Consider the following 22,718-nt stretch of genomic DNA (forward strand, 5'->3'; position numbering starts at 1 on the left):
TAATAAAAACAACAATTATCGAGTAACTAGAGGCAAAAAATAATGCTAATACAACAGAACTCAGAAAAATATAGCAAAGGAGATGGGACTATCATGAGGGCACATCTTACAGAGTCAAGCCACTATTTTACCACTTAGATTTTGAAGTGCCAGCAACGACAAGATCAGGCAAGCAAGTTGAAAATCGAAGAAAATGGGTCACAGAGTAGTGGAGACAAAGTGAGGTATTGAACTGCTCAATTTGCGTGAAGACAACTTCAAAACGACATTAAGGTATGAAACTAAAGGAAAGAGAAGAGCAGAGGCACACAAACAGACCTGGGAGAACCTTTTCAAGGTTAGCTGATGTGCTGCTGCAGAAACTCAACAAGGGATCATAAAAAAACCCCTTTGATCAAAAGTAAATCTTAAAAATGAAATGTTCAGGAGGTTTAATGCTTGAAGAAGCATGGGCAAAGAAACATTTTAAGAAGTACCAGGACAGCTGGTGATGAGAAGTGGAATCAAGGGAGTATCCTTCGGAGCTAGAGAAATCAAGTCATATCTCTGCAATATCCATCTGACACAGTTACACCTTAAACCTGAAACACTGAAAACTCCCAGCTTAAGAGACAATTCCAAATGGAACACCTTAACAGCAAAGCGAATGAAACCAGCCAGCAATACCCATGCTACAAGGCACAGAGCAACTGACAACATGGAGTTATATAAAGTTTACAAAAAATCCACTGAAAGGGCAGTTTTGGCATAATCTTTTGAAAAGAAAAAATTATTACAGGAATAAAACTTGTGCTTCTCAGCCAAGGGTCCTCCTGGACACTTCATCCAGCATCCTAACCACATCAACTAATCACGTAACCTTGCTGAGGAAGCAGAAGGATTTCTAGATACTTTGGGTTTCATTTTGTCAGGTTTTAGTTGGGTTTTTTTTTCCCCCCTTCATTTTTCACTTTATTTCTGAAAAAAAACACAACTTTTCAACTTTATCAAGTTTATTAGTAAACTGCAGCTTCAGCAAGGAGTGAACAGCTCCTGCTAAGAACCAGCAGTGAAGCATTGCCATGAGAATCAAACCAATAGACAGCTGTGGTTCAGCTCCCCTCCTCTAGCAGTAGCTAATAAGCAACACTTCCACAGAATGTGAAATGCTGTCTGCTAATAATTGGTATCTGGAATACACTAGTATCATTACAAGATATACGGGAATCTCCTGATTCCCCTAACAAAATAACTGTTTGGAAACAGTCATCCAAACATCATCTAAGAAATATCTGCAAGTGTATACAGTGCTTTTGCTGGCGTAGGTATATAAAAAATAAAGTGATACTCAGGATGGCTTTAACTTAATGCTGTTGCAGACCATTAATGCAGCTCATATTAAATACTTAACTCAGGCAACTATATCCAGTACCCACTGTGACATTGCACGAAAATTGCCTCTTTGAAAAATGAAAGAATAATCTCCAAAAGCACCTGAATTAACTCACTAGAGTCTTAACCTTGACACCTAACAAAATATCAGTTACTCTTTAAGCATAAGGGCAAGGATTAAACAGCCCAGAGGTGCTTTCTCCTTCATATTGCTGCAGTTCATTAGTGGTCCAAATAAGCCATCCAGCACCATTACTACCAAACTTTTCCACTTCAGAATAAAGCCCCAGTTTTATTAATCAATTTGAGTTCTTCAGATGAAAGGCACTTACTAGTACTATTTGCTACTATCATGCACATACTGTAACCTACACAAGACACAAACAAGCCTTTAGAAAACAACCTGTAGAGGTCTACCACCTTCCACTGACCTCCTTCAAAATCATATTTGGCTCTGTTTCAGCCTTTTATTGCTCTTTGGCACTAGTAATACACCATTTGATCATTATAAAAAGAATCACAGCAGATGTGCCTACAAAGAGAGCCTGATGCTTTAAGTGGATTAGGAAGAGATGACTCTCAAGAAACAAAGTTCCTGAGTTTATGCTAATAAATTTACTTTAAAAGACTAAATTAAGAAGAAACGTATGCAGATTTCCTTAAGCACTTTTATTTTGGAGTGAAGATGCAAAAGTGCTGCTCACGACAGACTACGTTTTCTGTACTTCCCTACAGTATTCCAAGTATTTCTGTATTAGTAAGTTCTTCCAAACTTAAATTTTGCCCTCACCAAATACCACAGCAGAAAAGACACCAGTGTAGCTGGCAGAGGGAACATATTTATCATGCAATTAGCTATATAATGCTGCATTGTTCTCTTTCTCTCTTTACACCGTACACATCAACAAATGAGATGGAACCAGATTTACTGGATTGAATTTTTCCAATGGCAAAACCATCTTCACTTGATTACTGATCAGAGTTGGCAAAATAGACTCCACATGCTACATGAATGAAGAAATGCAGATGCAAGTGACTAGTTTACCATCGAGAACTATTCAGGATTAATAGTCTGTAACATACAAACCAGAACAGGACAAGTAAAACCAGAAAGCTAGAATAGCATGCTATAGTTACAACAGTACAACACACAGAGAAAATTTTAGCTCTCTAAAATAGTTTTGAGACATCTTTGCAGTGTAAATGTGCATGGGTAAGGGGCTGCTATCACTCCTGAGTTTAATAACACGTAGAAAGGCACTGTTCACAGCTTTACTGAATTTACATTCACCTTTGCTTTCATGACTCTTGGTCACTTCTTACTTTTGCATGCCTTTCTTAACTTTTAGAGTAAAATAACAGCTTCACCTATCAGAATTCCAAAAATATCAAGGAACAGTAAAGAAAAAGTGTTTAGACTAAACTTATGCCTCAAAAATTGTTTGGATGAAATTTTATAGTGTATCTTAGTTGTGCTTTAATAGGCAAGGAGGGAAGCAAAATGGGTGGAGAGCTAGAGCTTTTTTATAGAAATAAGTCACTAGGAAGCATTCATCATTTCTCCCATACAAAAATTTGCTTCATTCTATAATTCGCAGTAGCATATCCATAAAACTTAAGCAACTTACTTTGCAGTGGTCATACTGCTGCTGTAAGGTTGGAACATCCCCTCCAACAGGCATTTGTTTTTTCAGTTCTTCATCTTTTGCATTCAGCCATTTGATTAACTCTTCCAGGGATGTCAGTAATCTGTTCCATTTCTCTGCACTGGCCTCCAAGTGAGCCCTGTGATACAGCATAACAGCATCTTTAAAGCCCTGAATGGCAAAACCAGCTTGGGAAAACAAACAAAATTACTCCATCACTAAGATGAGAATGTTTCAAGTGCTTAATTGCAAAGCAACTTTGTGTTAAAAAAAAAAAAAACACCCTTATTTCAGAACACTTTGCACACCAAATCAAAATAAGCAAAGGAGAAACAGGCAAACACAGACAAATAAGTCCCTGGTGCTGAAACTTATCCAAAACCTTGAACATTGCATGTCTAAGCAACATAAAAAAATTCCTGTGTTTTGTAGTGACTCCCCCACTGCTGTGCAACATGCACAAATATAATTCTGTGAGCTAAAGCACTGCAAACCTGAACTCTTTCACACCAGGACCTTGACTCTCCAGAAGCAAAATCCAGTGTGTTCTACCAGCAGTTATCATTAGCAAATTGCCTGTGCTGCTGAACATATTAGTCAGTGACATACAGTTACTTAATAAATCATCTCTCATCAATGTTGAGTTGTTAGACTATTAATACAGTGAATCTTTTCCTCACTTTAATTGACAAATAATTCAAACTCTCCACAATACCTTTTTCTATAATTTTCAGAAATACCTTGACTCAGTGTCTTCTCCCTGCAGTGCCAAAAAGATGCATAGAAATCTTCAAAAGGGAGCAGCTACCCCTCTTTTACTCCAGTCATTCTTTGTTATGCTATCATTCAAGATCAGCACCTATCTAATTTATATCAGCAAAAAAAAAGTTTGTCTCTTCACACAGATGGGGGAGTAGAGCTGAATGATTCTCAGCGTAGTCTGACACCAGTTCTGCAAGTTTCTCCCTGCTTCTGAATGATGAATGAAGTAAACTCTATTCCCTTTCATATTTTGCACATTGTTGGCTATCTTTTTTTTTCTCTGATTCCCTGTGACTCACACCTAGAAACTTTCACCTAGCTTGTATTATCATTTCAAATGACATTAGAGTGAATGTTTGGGGCTGATACAAGAACATTTGGATTGAAGGGATGATGTGCTACAAGGCTAAATCCAACACAAGCTTAAGTTTGGCCACACTGAGATCTCCCATCAATACTAGGATAGATGAATCAAGAAGGCAGTCAAGTAAGAGTAAATAAGGAGGGAAATACAAAAAAAAAATATCCATATTTCTGAAAAGGATAAACCAAGTACCTTTAGGAAGAGGAACCTATTCTCCTTCACTCCTGTGAAGGAAAGCACTTAGGTAACTACTTGGGAAAAAATATGAAACGAAAGTAGTTGCTAGAAGTGACATTTCATTGCCTACAGTTTTGTGTGTTATGGTTTCTATTGTCCCTTATTGCTCTCACTGATACCTTTATCTCAACACTGAATTGCAACAAGCTCCAAGGAGGTCAGGCCTAAATGCAGAGTCAGCGTCCCACCATGCACTGAAGCACAAGCAAGTTGTGCTGGCCTCGGTGTGCAGGCCAGCAGCTTCTGAGTGGAATGTATTGTCTCCACTCCCCTGATATTTTTTCAGGTACTCAGAACTGGCCCTTCTTTCTTGAAATGAAAAGAGTTATACTTTTTACTTATCAGGCAGAGGAGACACATTGCCCTCTCATCTAAGCCAAGGCAGCCCACATTTGAACTTAACAGTGTTGCTATTAGACTCTGTTTCCTAAAAAAAACATATATATATATCTCTTTGAGAATTTCTAGTAGCAACTACAATTAAAATGTTCAGATTTATAGCTTTCTGTACATTTGATAGTGAAATCTCTATTCATGATGACACATTACTGTTTCTAGCACATATAAGCAGCTCTCACCTCTCAAAACTGGCACTCTCTAAGGCTTCAAGATTCTGCTCTATTTAGTGAAATTCTTGTATGCAAAATAAATTGGAGCTTTGTAAGGAAGGGAAAATCTCCTGTAACTAGATAAAGGACAATTTAAGGGTGATTCACCACTTTGTAACATACAATCCAATAATATTTATAGTAAAACAACAAGTCTGATATAAATGGGAATGATATTGCATATATTACAGGATAAAATGCATTGTAATTTACCACTAAGTACTTGTGTACATGCCAAATTAATGTCAATACCAAAAATAACACTAGAAAGCACATGGTTTCAAAGTCCAGCGCAAGTTAATCCTGCAGAGGTAGAGCAGGAAGGGGTGGAGAGGAAATGGACTACACCAGCAGGGACTTCAAAATTTTTCACTGAGCACAAAGTGACTTAACCTCCCAAAGAAAGATATTAAAAAGGAAAAAATAAACAGGGAAAAACTCATCACATCAGCCTGGATTTTTCCAGAATACTATCCTCTTAATCTTATCAAAAGCAATACTGAAAATGAAAGTAAGATGAAGCAGCTGAAAAGCAGACACAAGTATTCAATTCTCCTGGGGAGCAAAGAAACACATTCAGTAAATCCCAGTCAAAGCAAATGCTGCACAGGAGCAAGAGAGTCAAGATATGCTTTAAATTGCAATTCAGTGTAAAGTTTTAGTATCATGTTTATATTTGTCATACAGACATTATCAGAAACAGAAGATAAACTATGCAGAAGTTCTGAAATGTTTCTTGGGCTTCACTGTTCTCTCTCTCAGGATTACTGGCCTTTGCTTTGGAATTGGTACTTTACTGATAAACAACCTGCAACAAAGCTTCAGGTGTGTGTGTTCATGTGAATTGGCAAACTCAGGGATTTACTAGGTCAAGTGATGGCTTAAGAATCTGCTCTGATCAAAATAGAGGTCAGTTATAGATGATTGTGTCTGGGCATGAGTTGGAGCACAAATATTCACCAGCAGCAACCACTGGGTATGCAAAAGCACTCCTAAGGGAATCCTGGATGAACCTGAAGAACACAGATGCTCCCATCCAACTGACCAGACTGAGAGGAACCCTTCCCTCCCCCTCCCCACCATGCTGAATAAAATCATCCAGAAAACAGCAACTCTGACACAACTCCCCTTCTGTTGACCCTGAGAGGCTCTCTTCACAGCTGGAGACCTCCTCAGCTTTTGATTCTGCTATGGAGGTAGCACTTTTCCTGCTGAGTGACAAGGGAACACACGGAATAAAAAAAGATTGGTGGGTGGTCTAAATATAGAGAAACAGAGAGAAACTCCTTTTCCGTTTGTCACATACTTTTACCTCTACCCTCCCCCAAATACCAACAACCTCACACCTCCTGCCCCAGGAGAAAAGAATCTCCCCTAAACATTTGGCTTTAAAAAGCAGACCCCCACAAGCCTGCAGCTTTGTTTTCTTCCAGGGAATAAGATAAAGAGAGAAAAAGAAAGAAGCTAAGTCAACAATTTCAAGGAGAGAGGTGCAGCATCATAGAAACTCCAAGTACAGGTTTAAGCAGCTTCTGTGCATTTAAAAATATGTCAGAACAACATTGCTTTTCCAGTTTGGAACTCCCTTTAGTTACAGTAGCAAAGAAGTAAACTCAACATAGTGACTAGCAACACCAGCTCTAAGGACTGAAGTGAGGAGAAAAACTCATGCTGTCTCTCTTCAGGAGAGCAGTACTTTCAGCAACTAAAAATCAGAATAATTGGAATGTATGCATACCTGAAAATATTCTAAAAAGCTTACAGAAACTTTTATTTGGAAGCACTATGCCAAGCTAAAACCCATTACGAAACAATCAGCTTTTTCATTCTTCAGTCCTAGCATCTAAAAGTTACATGTTCTCACTAAGAGTCATCCATATAATTTTGCTTTCCAATTCATCCTTGTAAAAAGATACACCAAGAAAGCAAAAACTGAAGGCAAACAGACTTCTGTGCTTTGTTACTCCCCTATGAAGGCTTTCAGGACTCTTGCACAAGTTGGAAAAGTGAACTGCAATCAAAGAGCAGAGCAAAATACATTAACTCAGAAATACTATGCTCTTTTCAGTAGTGACTGAGATTTGAAAGGTTAATTTCCTTTTCTTTGATTTGCACCAGTATTCTCTGTCTTGCCTATCTTACACTTTGATCTCCAGTGACATGCGGCTCCACAGCACAGCAGGTACCAGCAGGGCAACATTAATGCTGCCCAATGGATACACATGCCATAAATATGAAGAACAGAAAAGATGGGTCTGTATTCAGAAAATGTATTCCAATTTCTGAGCACAATCAGTCTTTCTGTACTACAGCCTTGGAACTCATGGCTGTACAGGATAAGTGGCTTGAAGGCCCTTTTTCATGGCCATCCATTTCTCCCAAATTATGACCAGGCCCAGGAATGGCCAAGCAACCCAATGGTTCTTGCTAGGACTCCACAACTGATAAGCTACTATTTTAGGAGCATGCTTTTGTCTTTCTCTCACATGGACTTGTGAATAGAACTTTTAACAACTCAAGTCCAACAGCTCTTGCATTAAACTGTGCATGTGGTGGAGCCACTCACTGCAAGCTTCCACACCAAACTGCTTGGTTCTTTGGGTTCAAGTCCTTCAAGGGCTTTCAAGGAGCTGATTTAATAGTTTCATTTAACTGTTCACCAGCTGGAGGTTGGTGATGGGATAAGTGGACATGAAAAGTAAATATGAAATTTTCCCCTCTATTTCAGTTATTCAAACTCTTGTCCCTGAATTTCAAGGTTGGCTCATTTTCCTGGCCTTTGGAATATTCATATGAATGTTGACCATTGTTTTAAAAGAACAGTTTTCTCAAACCAACAAGCAAGTTGTTGCAATTAAAAGCTCTAGAAATTATTCTCTATGTAATTCATTTTCATATAGAATTTAATTCAATACTGTATATGCAGTACCCATTTCAAAAGTGACATCACTGAGATTTAACAATTACCACACTTGAGCTTGGCACAGAAAGGGTCAAAAAACTGTAAAAATGTATTCCTTGATTAATATAAGTACTTTAAAAAAATTTCAATTGAATAGCAGCAACTGAATTATTATTTTGAATTAATCATTCAAAACCAATTAAATGGATCAAGATACTTAAGATGCAAGTTTTAGTAACTTGGTAATCTCAAAACAAAAATTTTTGAAAAACAAAACCATCAACAAACCTCTGATTTCTTCTCAAAGTCATGGCAGATTTGCAGAATTATTTCACTGACACTGCCATTGATTTGCAATAAGGAAAGACTCAATGCACTTTCTGGAAATTTTGGTACAAGGTCAGCAAGCTACAACTGTGAAGTTCTGAAGAGAAAACAAGTAGTTAAGCCTACCTGGTGAAAAAGTTCACCAAGTTTTTATATTTCCACTCAGAGGTCCTTCATGAAAGAGAGTACATAGATAATTTCAATGCTGTGGTCATATTTGTCAAGCCTCTAAGAAGAAAGGAACTGTTCCCCACCACACCTTGATGTTTTCATTACTCACCTGATGTTAGCTGACTTTGCCTTCAGGTCGTTCCAGCGCTGGTTCATGTCATCAAGCCGGTGCTGGAGCAGAGCAGCTTCCTCAGAGTTCCCCAAGGCTTTCACCATTTTCTGTCTGTTTCCATCAATGCTTTTAAAGATGTCATTGTGGGCATCAATCTCAGCTTGGATGTCCTGAAATACCAGCAAGAAAAGTTCAAACATAGTTCTGTAAGTAGAGGAGAGGAGAGCTGACTCTCATGAGTGTTTCTAAACACTAGGACAGAGCACGTATTCCAGCTTCCTTGGGTGTCTCTGATAAAAGATGCACAGGAGAAAACCTGCAATCCTATTAACATCACTACAAAAGGTCTAGCTTTCTTAAGTGTGAGAAATGGAGTCTGAAAGTCATCCAAGGCTGTGAAAAAGGAAATAGATTTATAAACACCAAGCTCTGTGATGTTGTGTTTTGTAGCACTGAAGGTAACTGTCTCCTGTTCACCCACGCATTTCACACAGTGTGGTATTTGCAAATGCACTAGAACTCATTTCCTCTCCAGAAATTACACTGATTCAGCCTTAGCTATGTCATCTCTTTCTTCTTTGAAACAAAACATTCCAGAAACTTTAAACAGTCTAGTGAAATGCAGCCTTTATCTAATATTTTAGGTCACACATAATGAAAGCATTTAACTAAAATCTTAACTTTAAACCCTAAACTGCAGCTAAATGGTTACAGCAACCAAAAGTCCATTTTTACAATTAAACTACTTTACATAATGGCCTGAATATATGGAGAGGTAGACATAAAATGGCAGGATATATTATAATCTGAATTTCATAGTAAATACTGAAAAGAAAAACAAAAGCTTGTGATTTCCATTCTGTTGATTCATTTCTCCTCCCCTTAGAAATTAAACACATTTTATTCTCTCATCTACCATCTGCCTCAAGAAACACATTACAGATATTGTCTTCATCTAATTGAGCACAGTATTATTTTTAAAACACATAAAAAGAGTAAACAAAACTTCCTGCACCACTGCCAATGGTTTCTAGCATCCATACATCACATCTATCTATACTCCAATAAAGCAATGTAAATGTGTTGAAAGCCAGGAGGTGTACTCGCTGTCTCAATAGGATTAATCAACGAAGATTATGACAGGAACTTGATACAGATGTAAATAAAGTTCTTTTGCAAAGGAGGAAATCAAATATCTGAAATTCCTTAAAGGTTTTTATTCTTCTAATCAACTCCTCAGTAATCACCATCTGTTCCCAGAAGCAGAAAAGGAGGGGGCTTTTGTACCTCCCCATCCTAAAGATGTATTCCTGCTAGCACATATACAAACAGAAGTGGAAAAGTAGCCATGAATTTGAGATAGAATGAGAGCTTTCTAGAGTTAGGAAAGAAAACAAAAAAGTCAGAATACAGGTGAAGAAGAGGAGGGAGGAGAGATGGGACAGTGGGAAAGGGGGCGAGAGAGGGAGGGAGGCACTGGTGAAGCTCTGTATGGCCAGAGGAGCTACTATGTGACTTTGGACAACCACCTTTATTTGCACTGAGATTCACTCCTTTAAAGCAGGGAAAAAAACCCTTTTTCTGTCTTTGAAACAACCTGATAAAAATCACCATTCTAAACACAGAAACAAAATTGACATTCAAAAGGAAAAAACAAAATGGAGTTGTCTGATGATCAGCCAACCCAAACAAGATGGCAGAGTCACTACCTGAATTAGATGCTTATCTGAAAATATTTGTAGCTCCTGTCCTTACAACTCCAACATGCATGCAGGTGCAGTAAAACCCAGCTCAATCCCACAGAGCAGGAGGTACAGCCACTGCACAGCAGTTACAATTCCAAGTGCAATGAATCAGTGCTACAAAAGCCAGGTCATGCAAAACATTTCTCTTGGCCTCTTCAAAGTCACAAATGACAACTTCATTGAAAAAAACCTGATCTCTAATCTTCCTTCTACAATCACAATATTAACTGTAAATCCATTCATTCTAGAACCTTCATAAAGCTTTTTTTGCTTTTACTTGAGAGGACAATTCAGCATGCCTGCTCAAAAATGTTTCATTCACAATGGGTTTGATTCTTACATTTTCCAGTCATCAAGTTACATTAAGGTGCAATAAATCTGCTGTTCACATTCTTGATCCCCATCTGTAATAACCATGTTGAGACAAATCAGTTCAAAGAATAAAGTTTCATAATTAACTTCTCTCTCATTTCTGCTTTCCATTTTCCAGGTGAAAAAAAACCCAACCAACCACTGCCAGCTGATAGATAACCCAATGGGATTGATAAAGTTATTGAATGTGAGTTTGTCACAGCCCTCAAAAAAAAGATGGAGAGAAAATCAAATAACATACCCCACATCAGTGTGCACATGGAAGAAGTAGAGCAGGAAAGTGGAATGTGAAAAACAACTAACAGCAAGAAATGGGCACAATAAGTTATTCTCCAACAATGATATAAAACATCTGGATTTTTATTCAGGCACTGTCTTCTGGATGATGGGCTCCCACTTTATCCTAAGACTGCTGTAATTGCTAGCAATTGGTCATACGCTCCATTATTCACAGTGTTTTCAAAGTCTTTCAAGTCTTATTTGTAAATATGTGGTTGCCCTACCTTCAAATTTCTTTCTTCAAAGTGGAAAGGACTCTCATTCTGTAAACCCCCCCATTTATGTTCCTCCTAACCTATTATTTGTCTTTCTCCTGCCTTTTTCTTGGTCTTCGATTCTCCATTGTCCCCTACGTGGAAAAAATGGGATGGAAAAAGTTGAATATGCCTTCTTGGGTCCCAGTGAGGATTAACTCTAGTAAGAGTTAATCTACTTTCAATTCTGCAATATTTTATAAGAAACTCTAAATATTCCCCTATTATGACATGGAAGTTCCCATATTCAGAGTCACAGGGACAATGCACTAGAGAACGCAGGAGAAGAGGGAAAAATTCTGTTGCTTTTGCCACATAAAAAGGGAGATACAACTGTGAAACTCCATCACTGCTCTCTGCCCAGTGCATAAGGGATATGGACCAGAGTGGTCTCCCAGTACATGTGAAACAAATCAAAGGGCAGAGAAGAGAAAAACAAAACAAAAACACAACAGAAAAAAAAACCCAAATCCTAAAGAATTACACTATAAATAGAAAATGTCTTCTTGCTTTATCGACTTTTTTTTTAAAGACACTACTACACAAGTGCCATATTTTGCTAATTTTGCAAATATTTATGTGCACTTGGCTGCCAAACTGAATGGATAATTTATTGTATGAGGTCAACATATTTGTTCACATGCAAGGTCTTGCAGGATTAATGCCCTAAATTAAAAGAAAGCTTTTTGAGGAAAAACTGAACCTATATATAAATCAAGGTGAAAGCTCCAAAGTTTGAAAGGTAGAAAGAAGAAGAAATAACTAGCTTGGCATTTAGATACGTACTTAACCCTAGCCAGACTATTAAAACATTGCCACTTCCCTAAATTCCTTTTAAGTGTTAAGTATTAAGATCAAACTGCTGCCTGTTCCCACTTTGATGTGGTGATTTCAAAATTTTATTTCCATTCTGAGTCTTCTCTGCCTTCTTTGCTTCTCTCCCTCTTTAGCTTTCTTCCTGCAGAATTCAAGTTTTCATTTTACATTTGGATTTGCTTTTAAACCTTGTCTCCATAACAAAAAACCTTCTTGCTTTAACTCCTACCAAATAAAATCTAAATGATCATGCAATGACAACTGAAGAGCATGTGTCTTTAAAGAACGTATAAATATGTGCCACCCAGTAAGGCTGCAGATGGAAATACTGAAAAGGACCCAAAAACAAGTTGCTACTAGAACAGCCCAATGGCAGACTGGAGTGACACACCCAGGGTAAATGAAGTATATGAGAAAGATCAGAACAGAACCCAACTTAGGAACCCAACTCAGGAACCCAACTCAATCAGCTATTAAACTTTTGTCTTTTCTTTCCCCCTTATGAATTGCAAAGATATGTTAAAAGCAGTTACAGCATTAGGCATAATTGTCCTTTGGAAACTATCAATACTTTAAAAAAGGCAAGAAACTTCCAAGCCAAACCCATACATGATGCATCTTTTTTCTAAATTATGAGTCCAGAGGGTCTCTAATTCACTCTGCAACTCTCTAAGCTATTAACAGATTCACTTCTACTCACATTTTTTCAGGTTTTGTCTGTATTGGCAATATACCAGTAAGGACAGTAACACAGTCAAAGTATTTCCCTTTTTATAGGGCTCAAATACTTCTGTTGAAGATAGAAACACAACTAATGAAGATAAAAACACAACTAATGGACGAAAACTCTATGGCCAAATTAAAGCAGAAGAAACTACGCATTCTGAAATATACAAAGTGTTACTGTATTGAATTCTCACTATTAAAAATTCTGGGGTAATAATACAAGGATCTAAAACAGGGAAGTTATTTTATTTTGTAAGGGAAATACGTTCCCATAGCATTAAAGATTCTTTTATCAAGAAATCCTAATCAAATTTTTCTTACGTATAGGGCACAAAACTCAACTTAGTCTCTCAAGAAAAAAGTCAACAGCATTCTGTACCAAATCATAGCTTCACAGAGGGTTTAAAGGCAGGACTCATCAATGTTTTACTACAAAGTTTTTTGAACCCACTATATACAGCAAAATTCTGGATTACACTCCAATTATTTTTATGTTTATTAGGAAACAGAATTCCACTGTATTTTTGTAAGCATCTGACCACATATCAGGGATGGCAAGTTATGCCATGCAAACCACATATGGCTTGCAAGAAATGCACATACAGGTACAATGCTAATGCTGTGCAACAAGCCTGGCAGCATTTTGTGTTGGCACATGGAGTGCTACATCCTCTGAATCCCCAGGTACAAGCCATCTCTTGTATGTGGCTTTTGAACCACATGCTTATCTCAAAAGGAATTAGTGGGCTTGAAGTTGATTCTTCATAAATGAAAATCAGCTTGAAAAATTGCATTTTCCCTAGCAAAAGTTACTCCCAGGCTGTTTTGCCAGAACAGTTTTGTACTTCCTGCACCCAATACAGATGATGCCTGTGAGTGGAACAGGTGTACAGAATTGCAAGTCTCATGAAAATGATTGTCCATTGCCTTCACTGACAGCACTCAAGTCAGCAAAAGACACGGTTACAGAAATGCTGCACTTGCATCTTTCAAAGGTCATGAATAAATGTGATGGCTGCTCATCAAAGTACCTGCAGAAAAATCTTCAAGCTGGAATAGGTGGAGGAAAAATGTCAGTGCCAATCAAAGGACATAACTGCACACCACAGACATAACACCACACCACAGCCAGAACATCGCTCTTTGACGTCTCACAGCAGGTAGCAATGGAATGGACTTTTTTTTTAATAGCACATTGTTTAGTTTATCTTGAACCAAGTACATTTTACCTGCTTCTGCCAACTGCCTCTGGGAACACTGCTGTGGAAGATATTCCTGTTAGCCTCCGCTTTACTTGGAGCTTTTCACTTTCTGATGACTCTTAAGGAAGGGCAGGATAGAGGTGTATCAAAGTAGCCATTGTAATAGGGAAACTGGACTTCTATTGGTCTCAGCCTTAAAATGCTGGGAGTAGTTGGAAAAAAGGGATGCCCATGTAAAAAGAATGCTATAAAAATTTCATCTCATCCAGGAAGTCTCTCCTCTGATGTCAGAGAACAGTCATGCCTTTAGAAAGGCTAATCCCATCTGCTGTTGCAGAGGCCTGCCTGCAGTGGCCTCTGAAAAGGCTGTTTGTTTGCTGCTGTTAAGCAATCCATTCACAATGAATTCACATTCACAAGTAGCTGTACACATTGAAAATTTTTAGGTGGAGTTGCCATTATCTTAAATCTAAACAGTGCCAGAAGTGCATTAAGATGGACATCAAACCTCTCTCAAGTGTCATACACAGACCATACTGAATATCACTACAGCCATTGCAACTTAAGTGTAAGATCAAAGCAATTTGCTGTAGATATCACAAAAATGTATTTACTACTTAAACTCTCAGATATTTCATGAAGAAAAAACAGAACTTGTTTAGGACTTGAACTTGTCCCACATTGGGACATTTTTCACTTCTAATTTTCAAAGGCTTTTATTACCAAGAGCCTTGTACCAACACATCAAGTTTCTAAAAAGTTGATTTGACTTGCACTTAAGCCTCTTGGATAAGAGGTGACATATGGTGTAGTTAAAGATTCATTTTATCACAAGAATGATGATACACTTACAGGAAGGCTGAGAACACCACACTGCCTTCAACAACCTCTGTGGCTCATTGCATGGCATAGACTCAGCATCTGAGGGGCATCATAAATGTGTTAATAGTAATTCCAGCAGTCACATATTTATGACTGAACAAAGCCAAAGCAGCCCTGCCTACTGCAGTGTAATGTGACTCTGTTTTTGCATAGGAAGGGAGTGCCGTGCAAGCTTCTGCAAATGCCATCTGGCTTCTGCATTACGACCACAGTAACAGCACTCATCATTCTCTCTGTAGAACATATATTAATGAATCCAGAGAGCTGAAAGTAGCTTACAAGCCAGGATTGCTGTCATGGCACTGTTTCTCCTGGCAACGAACACCTCAGGAAGGACAGGATGGGTGTGTGGGGAATCATAAGAGGGACAGATGAAGCAGGGGAGGAAGGGAGCTTGTTTAAAAAAAGAAAAAGAAAACTTGATAAATAAGCATAGACTAAAAGTCTATGATCAAAGTCTACCAAATAAAACCTTACCCTTCTCCAGCACCAAAGTAGCCTTTTATGTTGCATTACAAATTTCAGCACAGTAGACAACAAAACTTCACAGCAAGCTTCAAGCTAAAAAATACAGCAGAGCTGTGAGACCTCTAAGTTTTGGTGAGAATTGCTATGATCAATTTCTTTAAGATAAACACTGGAACATTCAAAGTCACAGGGGACGGCTTGGAGTTTACAAATACCAGGGCTTGTGTGATTCATAAAATATTAGAAACACTGGTTAAAAATTTCTTTCTTAATGAAGTCATGAAGCATCTCAGGGTCTGGCACGTGTCCTTATCTTTACAGGCTACCACAGCAGCAGCCACAAGAGAAGAGTGAAGGCCAGATGACAGACTGGGAGCAAGAGAGGAGCCAGTGACCTATACAGTGAAGAAGTCAGATCACAAATCCTTTTACTGTTACTCTTAGCTACTTTTGAAGAGTCATGCTGGTGGGATCCTAAATAGTGACTGTCTCAAGCATAGTTATCCCTGATAAACATAACTGGTAACTACTGAGGAGAACAACACTGGTTTACACTTCTAAAGAAGAACTTCCTGAAGTTTAGAAAAACACAGAATCAGGCTTTGCAAACTGCTCTCCTACTGTGAGACCACATTTTTAAGGTGTTATATCTTGATTCATAAATAAACTACTTTGTATTTTGTTACATACTGTGGTTTTGAAGTATACAGGAAGTTCATATGGTGAAAAAAAAAAAGACAAAGCAAATCTAACAGTGTTACAACATGCAAGTGAGGTTTCCCTAGAATTGCTGACAAACAGATGAAAACAATCTGTTCTTTAACATTCTCATGTCTCTTGCTCATCAGCACAATCACTTCAAAGCCAAACCTCCTGCCTCTAAGCATTACTGATATCAAACAACCTGGAAAGAGAAAGAGTAACTAGTTGGAATAAAAGAAGTACAGATGAAACAATGGGAAAGTTGCATATTGATTGGAAATAATTCTACCTTTAAATGCCATCATGAGATCTTCCAATTCAACTAAAGTAACATTCAACTACATTAAACAGCAAACTCCAGAGCACTTGCTTTATGCCAACAGCGTAACAAGGTCACAGGCAGCCTGTAATGTCCCCTTACACCCTTGACTGAGCAAAGCCCAAGCTGCTCTTCATTTTCTTTGGAACTTAAAATTAAATAAATAAGTCAATTAAAATGCCCACAATCAGAGGAGATGCTCTAAAAGTAATCTTGTAGGACCTGAAATGAGGAAGATAAGCAACATTAGATTTCCATAAGCAGAGTGCACATGAGGACATAAACAGCAACACAGAAAAGCTAAGTTAAACATCAACCTGCCTTTTTTATTTACTGTGTAATTTCCAAAGGCATACACAGCCTTTTCAAAAGGCATGCATGCAAGTGCCTATCATACCTGTTCAAATTTTGTCAGCAACTCACGTAAGCTGAAGTTCAGGCCAATCATCATTAAGCGTCTCCCGAAGCCTACATTTTCCTGGTATCTCCGCCAAGCCAAGTCTATAGCCTTCAAAAAGTTTCTCTCCTTTCCACCTATACAGTCTCAAAATACTCCAGGCACTCCAGCGTGTGTCCCTCTCCTGGGCTGTGTTCCCCTGAGAACAGTTCACACAGCGCCATCGTCACAGTCTCCGTGTCCCTGCTCCTTCCCATGGGCTGGGCACCCAGGGGTGAGCCGCTGACACTGGGTGCTGCTCCTTGCAGGGCTGACCTGACCTCATGGCACTGCGGGGATCTCCTTGGCTCCACACCTCCCCAGGACTGCCTCCAGCTCTCCTCAGCAATGGCCTGCAGGACCCAAGTGCTTCTGGCAGGCCTCAAGCTCTTGGTCTCAGTGACCCTGAGTGAGAGAAGCTATAACCTGCTGGTCTGCAACCGGTGGAGAGAAGGAACACATCCTTCCATGTTGCTCCATTCAAGGGAAAAAAAATCCCCAGAGAAATTTCTGTCTATAGAAAGCACCAAAAACCAGCTTCTCAGACAAGTTAAAATGGAATGAAACACACTTCATTGCAGGGAACGTGATGGTGTGACCAGACAGGAGGCCATCTCTCTTCTGATTTCCTCAGAGCCAGCACCATGGGCTGGGTGCTGCTACAGCAGTAATCAGGCACCTCCAGCCCTCTTCGCTTCGCCCAGGAGATGCTGCGCCACAGAAAAGCCAAGGCCCATTAGACGTCTCTAAAAAGTAACTTCCTTTGTGCAAGCAAAAAAAAGTCCAGCAAAGGATCCTGCTGCAACTTCCAAAGCCTTCGCTGGGGATCTCCTCCTTTGGTGCCGCCTGCTCTGACAGCCGTGTGGTAATCTATCCCCGGCATTTGTTTATTATTGTAATCAGCATCCTCCCTTCCAGCAGCCCTGGTGCTGCTCCGAAGCCAAGCACACTCCCCCTTCCGGGAGGCCTCCCGCTGGAAAACCACCACCACCCCTGAGGCTGCAGAAACCCCAGACCAAAAGCCCTCACTTTTCCTTCTCCTGGAACAGAGAGGTAGCTGTTCAGTCACGGAGCAAGCTTTGGAGCTGTAAAAGCAACCAGCACTGCACAAAGCCACCACGGGCTGGGGCTGCTCAGGAGGGCACGCTAAGCCAGCCAGATTGTTTTCCATATGAGCCTTTGCTCACCCGCAGGAAACCTGACACCCCATGGGTGGCTGTGAGGAAATCAGTCCATTTCCAAGCATTCCCACTGGAAACCCGTGTGCATGTGAAGGTCTATTTAAGCTGCTATTAATGCCTTCCGCACAAACACACATTACTCAACCACCAAAACCAGATTGGGTAATAGCTGCCAGCAAGTCAGTAAATGTATAATTAAAACCAAACCAGCAACCCATCACTTGCAAAACCCGTTACAACTAAGTCTCCTATGAACACGTTGGGTATCACATTGCTTTTATTTTTATTTTATTTCACCCAACCATCATATGAAGTACCAATGAATCCATCAGTAGAAAAACTGCCTCTAAAGTTATTCTGAGTTAGTGGATTATACTGGTATATCTGGTATAGGTCGGGATTTTAAAAAGAACTCTGAAGGGGAGAAAAAAATATTGGCATTAGCAGGATTTTCACTTGATTTATTTGTACTTTGCCTCCTCTCTGTATCTTTTATGTGGGCTTATTACACAAACTGCAGAAGTGCTTGCAAAATAAACTCAGGAAAGTTTTCCAAAGGTGACAGAACGAAACTAGCTTTATAGCCTATATAACAGATCAGCTTAAGCAGTCTGAATTTATTTCACTGCTTCTGCAAGCAAAAAGCCTATTTATCATGTTCACATACTATTCACTTCCAAATTAACTACTTACAGAAAGAAAAATTACACATTAGAGTGAAAAAGTAAAACCATTCTGCAAGAGATATAACTAGAATCACTATTTGAGAATTTCATTTCTTCTCCTCAAGACAAAGTTTGGATCCTATTTCCCTGCACACTAAGGCCCTTCTGCTGCTCTTGGAGAAAAAAAAACCCTTGCAAACCAGAAACAAACAGACTTTAGATCCACCTCAGAGATGTTAGTGCATATAAATAAAGATGGGTGTCAGGCTGGATTATAATGAAGCTTCATAACTCCAGGACTGAATCCAAATACACAACATTAATTTTAGGTTTGGTATCAGGCTTCATACTTAGATAAGTTGTTTTCCAATTTTAATTTGTCATTTTAAAACATAATACATTCTAGATCTTTCAGCACTATTAGATGCAAATTAAATACCCTCTAAGGTGAATAGGTACCATTTTGCATAATTTCATAAAGGATTATCAAATATTTATGTATATACACGATGTTGGACCAAGGCTTCCAGCAAAACAACTTGAAAATTATACTGAATAATGACTTTTTCAGTTGCTTTCTCACATGAAAGCACACTGCAGTATTTGAGAAATTCTGAATATGTAGAAGTCAAAGTAACTGAAACAAGCTCTACATTGACATGTATTTAATATAGTCTCTGCACAGCCAGCAATTCTGTAGATATAACAATATTAGATCATAAGCTCCAAAAGTACAACATACATTAAGACAGCTTTACATTACATTTGGCTACCAAAGTTTAAATTTTCTTGATCAGTGTCATCATAATTTTCTTTAAAAATAGCTCTGCATACACTATTGGCAACAAAAATGCATATTGTGTACTGAATACTACAGTCATTACACAGATGAAATATTTGAATTCTAGAGGCCAAAGAAATTCACATTCTGAGAGTTTAAGCTCTCATGGAAGTACATAATCTACAGCTGAAAACAAGCACACCACCAACTGTAACAAAGCATCTTTTCAAAGCACTCTTGTAGATACCAAGAGCCACAACTGGGAATTTAAGACACTGGAAACAATGTACAGCTGCAGAAGACTAGGTGCAGTGAAGTTTTTTGTTACTTTTGGTATTAGAGTAGTTTGGTGCATTTTCTCATGTATCTCAAATAAGAACATAAAATTGGATAAAAATAAAACAGCCAGCAAACAGCCTTTTATAGCCATTGGTAATGTTACTAATGGCAGCCTGCAACATGCAAGGGCGACAAAGAAAATCACTTCTATCAGTGGTAGAAAAAGGATGCTCAGCACAGCAGCCTGTGACACAACTACAATCACATCTGCTGGAAACTGGTTTTGGGTGTGGGTTCTGCAGTGCACACCCCACAAATCCAGGCTTAAGAGTGTCATCATTTATCAAGGCACAATGCAGAGATTATAAAACTAATAACAGACTTTTACATCAAAAACCTTATTAGTGCAAAGAATAAACTACAAGCCCCCTACTTTTATCAAGTACAAATCCAGAAGCAACTGAATGTTAAGATACTGCAAATGAACCAACAAAATCAATGAGATCAAAACTAGATAAGGAGAAAAAAAGTTACTCCATTTCTACTTGAAATAAAAATACCTGATCAACTTGGAGATGATATTATACACACCTCTAAAGTTCAATATCAAGCAAGATAAAAGTCTCTTAGACTTTACTGTGTGAAACAATATTAAATATGCATGCAATAAAGAATTTGCTTCACACTTGAGATGATGTGCAAAATATGCAAGAAAACTGCCATTCTAAACACAACTTGATTTTTGAAGGCAAAGAAAGGGGAAAGTTTTTTTCTTTTTGTAGAAATAAAATGGAAATATAAAGAGCAGTAAGAACTTTAAATGTAAATAAATGAGGGTGTTTATACTAGGAGCATACATACATCTTATATGACTCACAACAGCAAGTAATGACAACAGAACGATGAAAAGAATAGTGTTGCCTTGTGTGACTCAGATGTAAAGGGCACAGAGGTCAATAGGTGGTTACAGAAAGTCAATGCATCCTGTTTTCACTCAAGACATGCAGCTGCAAGCAGGAACACAAAAAATCCACCAGTTCAAAAGCACTGTGCTATATTCACCTGCCTTGAAAAATATCTGATGTCAATCTGATCAGACCAGGAGGGGGACATGCCCTCTCTCCCTTCCTACAGCAGATCAGCATTTACAATGCAGAGTTAACACACTGCTCCAGCAAGGTCAGTTCTACACTGAGGCTTATTATCAATTGAACCCAACATAAAGGTTCAATTAAGCAGAGGCTCGCTGATAACCTCTGTCAAAAGTCAAATCACTCAAGCAACACAGTACCCCAAGGACTAGCAATTCATCAGGACAAATGGACAGATCAAATTCCTACAATAAAGGGCTACAAGAGGCAGGATAAGACACAAGTAACACAAATATGATTGCCAACATTATCAGGTAGCTATGATAGGGGTGATTGCAATGTAGATCATGAATTACATGAAAGTTCCTAGAGCTTGGAGCAAGGCACTGCAACCATTAGATTTGTCTTCTTTTTTTTTCCTCTATAAATAAAGGTATTGGTTTGCCGTCACAGATATTTTTACAAGGATCAACCAGTCACATTCAGTGATTCATCCTGTGCAGTACATGCCATATTCAATGACAGAGTTCTGCATTAGGTAAGCAGAGATAGACTGTGGCCTTCCTGAAACAAATGAGAAGACTTTAAATCTCAATAATAAAATTTGGTAGAAATCCAGATGTAGTCTTGATGACAGACAGTGCTATACTGCTATCAAAGTTTTGTGGAGGATGGGGTGGTTTGGTGGTGGGCTTTTATGCTCTCTTAACTTGTTTGGACAACATGGCTTTCAAGCTTTATCAACCAGTCATGATTTTACAACACTTTAGATTTAAATATAAACTGCTCTGTATGCTCCCAGTATGTATGCTCCGAGTATAAACACCCTCATTTGAACTTCCCAGAAGAACCCAGCCCTAAAACCAGGATATTTCAAATATACTCAAAAAAAGAAGTATCTATCTCATACTTGGAGTATACCAAAAAGAAATTAGACCTCAAAGGGAAGTATAGAGGAAAAGCACCAGCATGACATCTATTTCATGCATAACTTTACTGAATAAGAGACCAAGATTTAAATTCATTTTATGGGACTGACCAGAAAATGAAGATTTCAATGACACTAAATGACAGAATGAAGGAGGCAGCAGACAGTGTGGATGAAATCTGGCTTTTATGCTAAGCAGAAGTTTCATCATCGGGTGTCACTTTCCAGTTAGAACTAATGACTAAATAAAATTTTCCTATTTATCAGCTGTCTATGAAGACTTCACTGGGGAAGTCTCCTTCTAAAACTGTAAGTTGCCTTTCCTCCTTGTTTCCCTTCTTCAGGTATAAGATACTGGTGCTTGCTTGCAATAATCACACTGGAAATCAGAAAGCATCAGGGCACCTTGTGGTCTGTCTTAAATAGCCTTTTTAATGCTGTTCCCTTTCCACAAAAATGAAATAAATAATCTTAGATGTACTTATTCACATTTTTATTTAAAAGGGTAAAACTAAAAAGAGGGTGACTGCCTATAGATGACATAGCATGACAGACTGCCAAAGCAATACATCCAAAAACAGATTCTAAACCCTGCATTAACCCACACCCAAAGTAAATATCCAGTTTCCCAAGTTTTAGAAATGGGAATTCCTGTATTTTGGCCCAACCTAAAAAATCTTAAAAATTTTCTTGACTGCAATGAAAACAGTATTATAGCTTTCTGACAGCTCAGCACAATAAAAGCCACATCAAATCCATGCATATTCTACATCCTTAAAAGAATTTTCTACAAGAAGGGCTTATTTATATACTTATTACTTTGTATAGGGTACCCATCTCTCACGATACTAAAACTGATCAATGAAAAGATGATTAAATTAGTAGTTTTTAGACAAGTACTCAATCCAAGGAGTGAAAAGACCACAAAAATGTATTTTCATTTGAGCTTATAATAAATAATTGATAGAGCATCTTAAATTCTGGAGCACTTAATCAGTATATGTAGATTAAAATATCATTCAAATAATGCATTGCAGTTTCCTCTTACTTCACTTCTTAACAATAGCATTAGACTCAAGTGTCTAACATGGA

The 22,718-nt window shown here is 38.4% G+C and overlaps 1 protein-coding gene across 2 annotated transcripts in view; it reads right to left on the bottom strand.

Moving 5' to 3' along the window:
- The window catches only part of UTRN (utrophin), a 341,691-nt gene that overhangs the window by 109,077 nt on the left and 209,896 nt on the right, over positions 1-22,718 (bottom strand). For both annotated transcript variants that reach the window (XM_054514244.1, XM_036379859.2), the window contains 2 exons: positions 8,498-8,670; positions 3,000-3,156 (listed from right to left, as the gene is read on the bottom strand). In XM_054514244.1, coding sequence (XP_054370219.1) covers positions 3,000-3,156; positions 8,498-8,670 — 330 coding nt within the window. The remainder of the gene's footprint in view (positions 1-2,999; positions 3,157-8,497; positions 8,671-22,718) is intronic.

Source organism: Molothrus ater, chromosome 3 (genome assembly GCF_012460135.2).
Source record: "Molothrus ater isolate BHLD 08-10-18 breed brown headed cowbird chromosome 3, BPBGC_Mater_1.1, whole genome shotgun sequence".
Classification (NCBI taxonomy): domain Eukaryota; kingdom Metazoa; phylum Chordata; class Aves; order Passeriformes; family Icteridae; genus Molothrus; species Molothrus ater.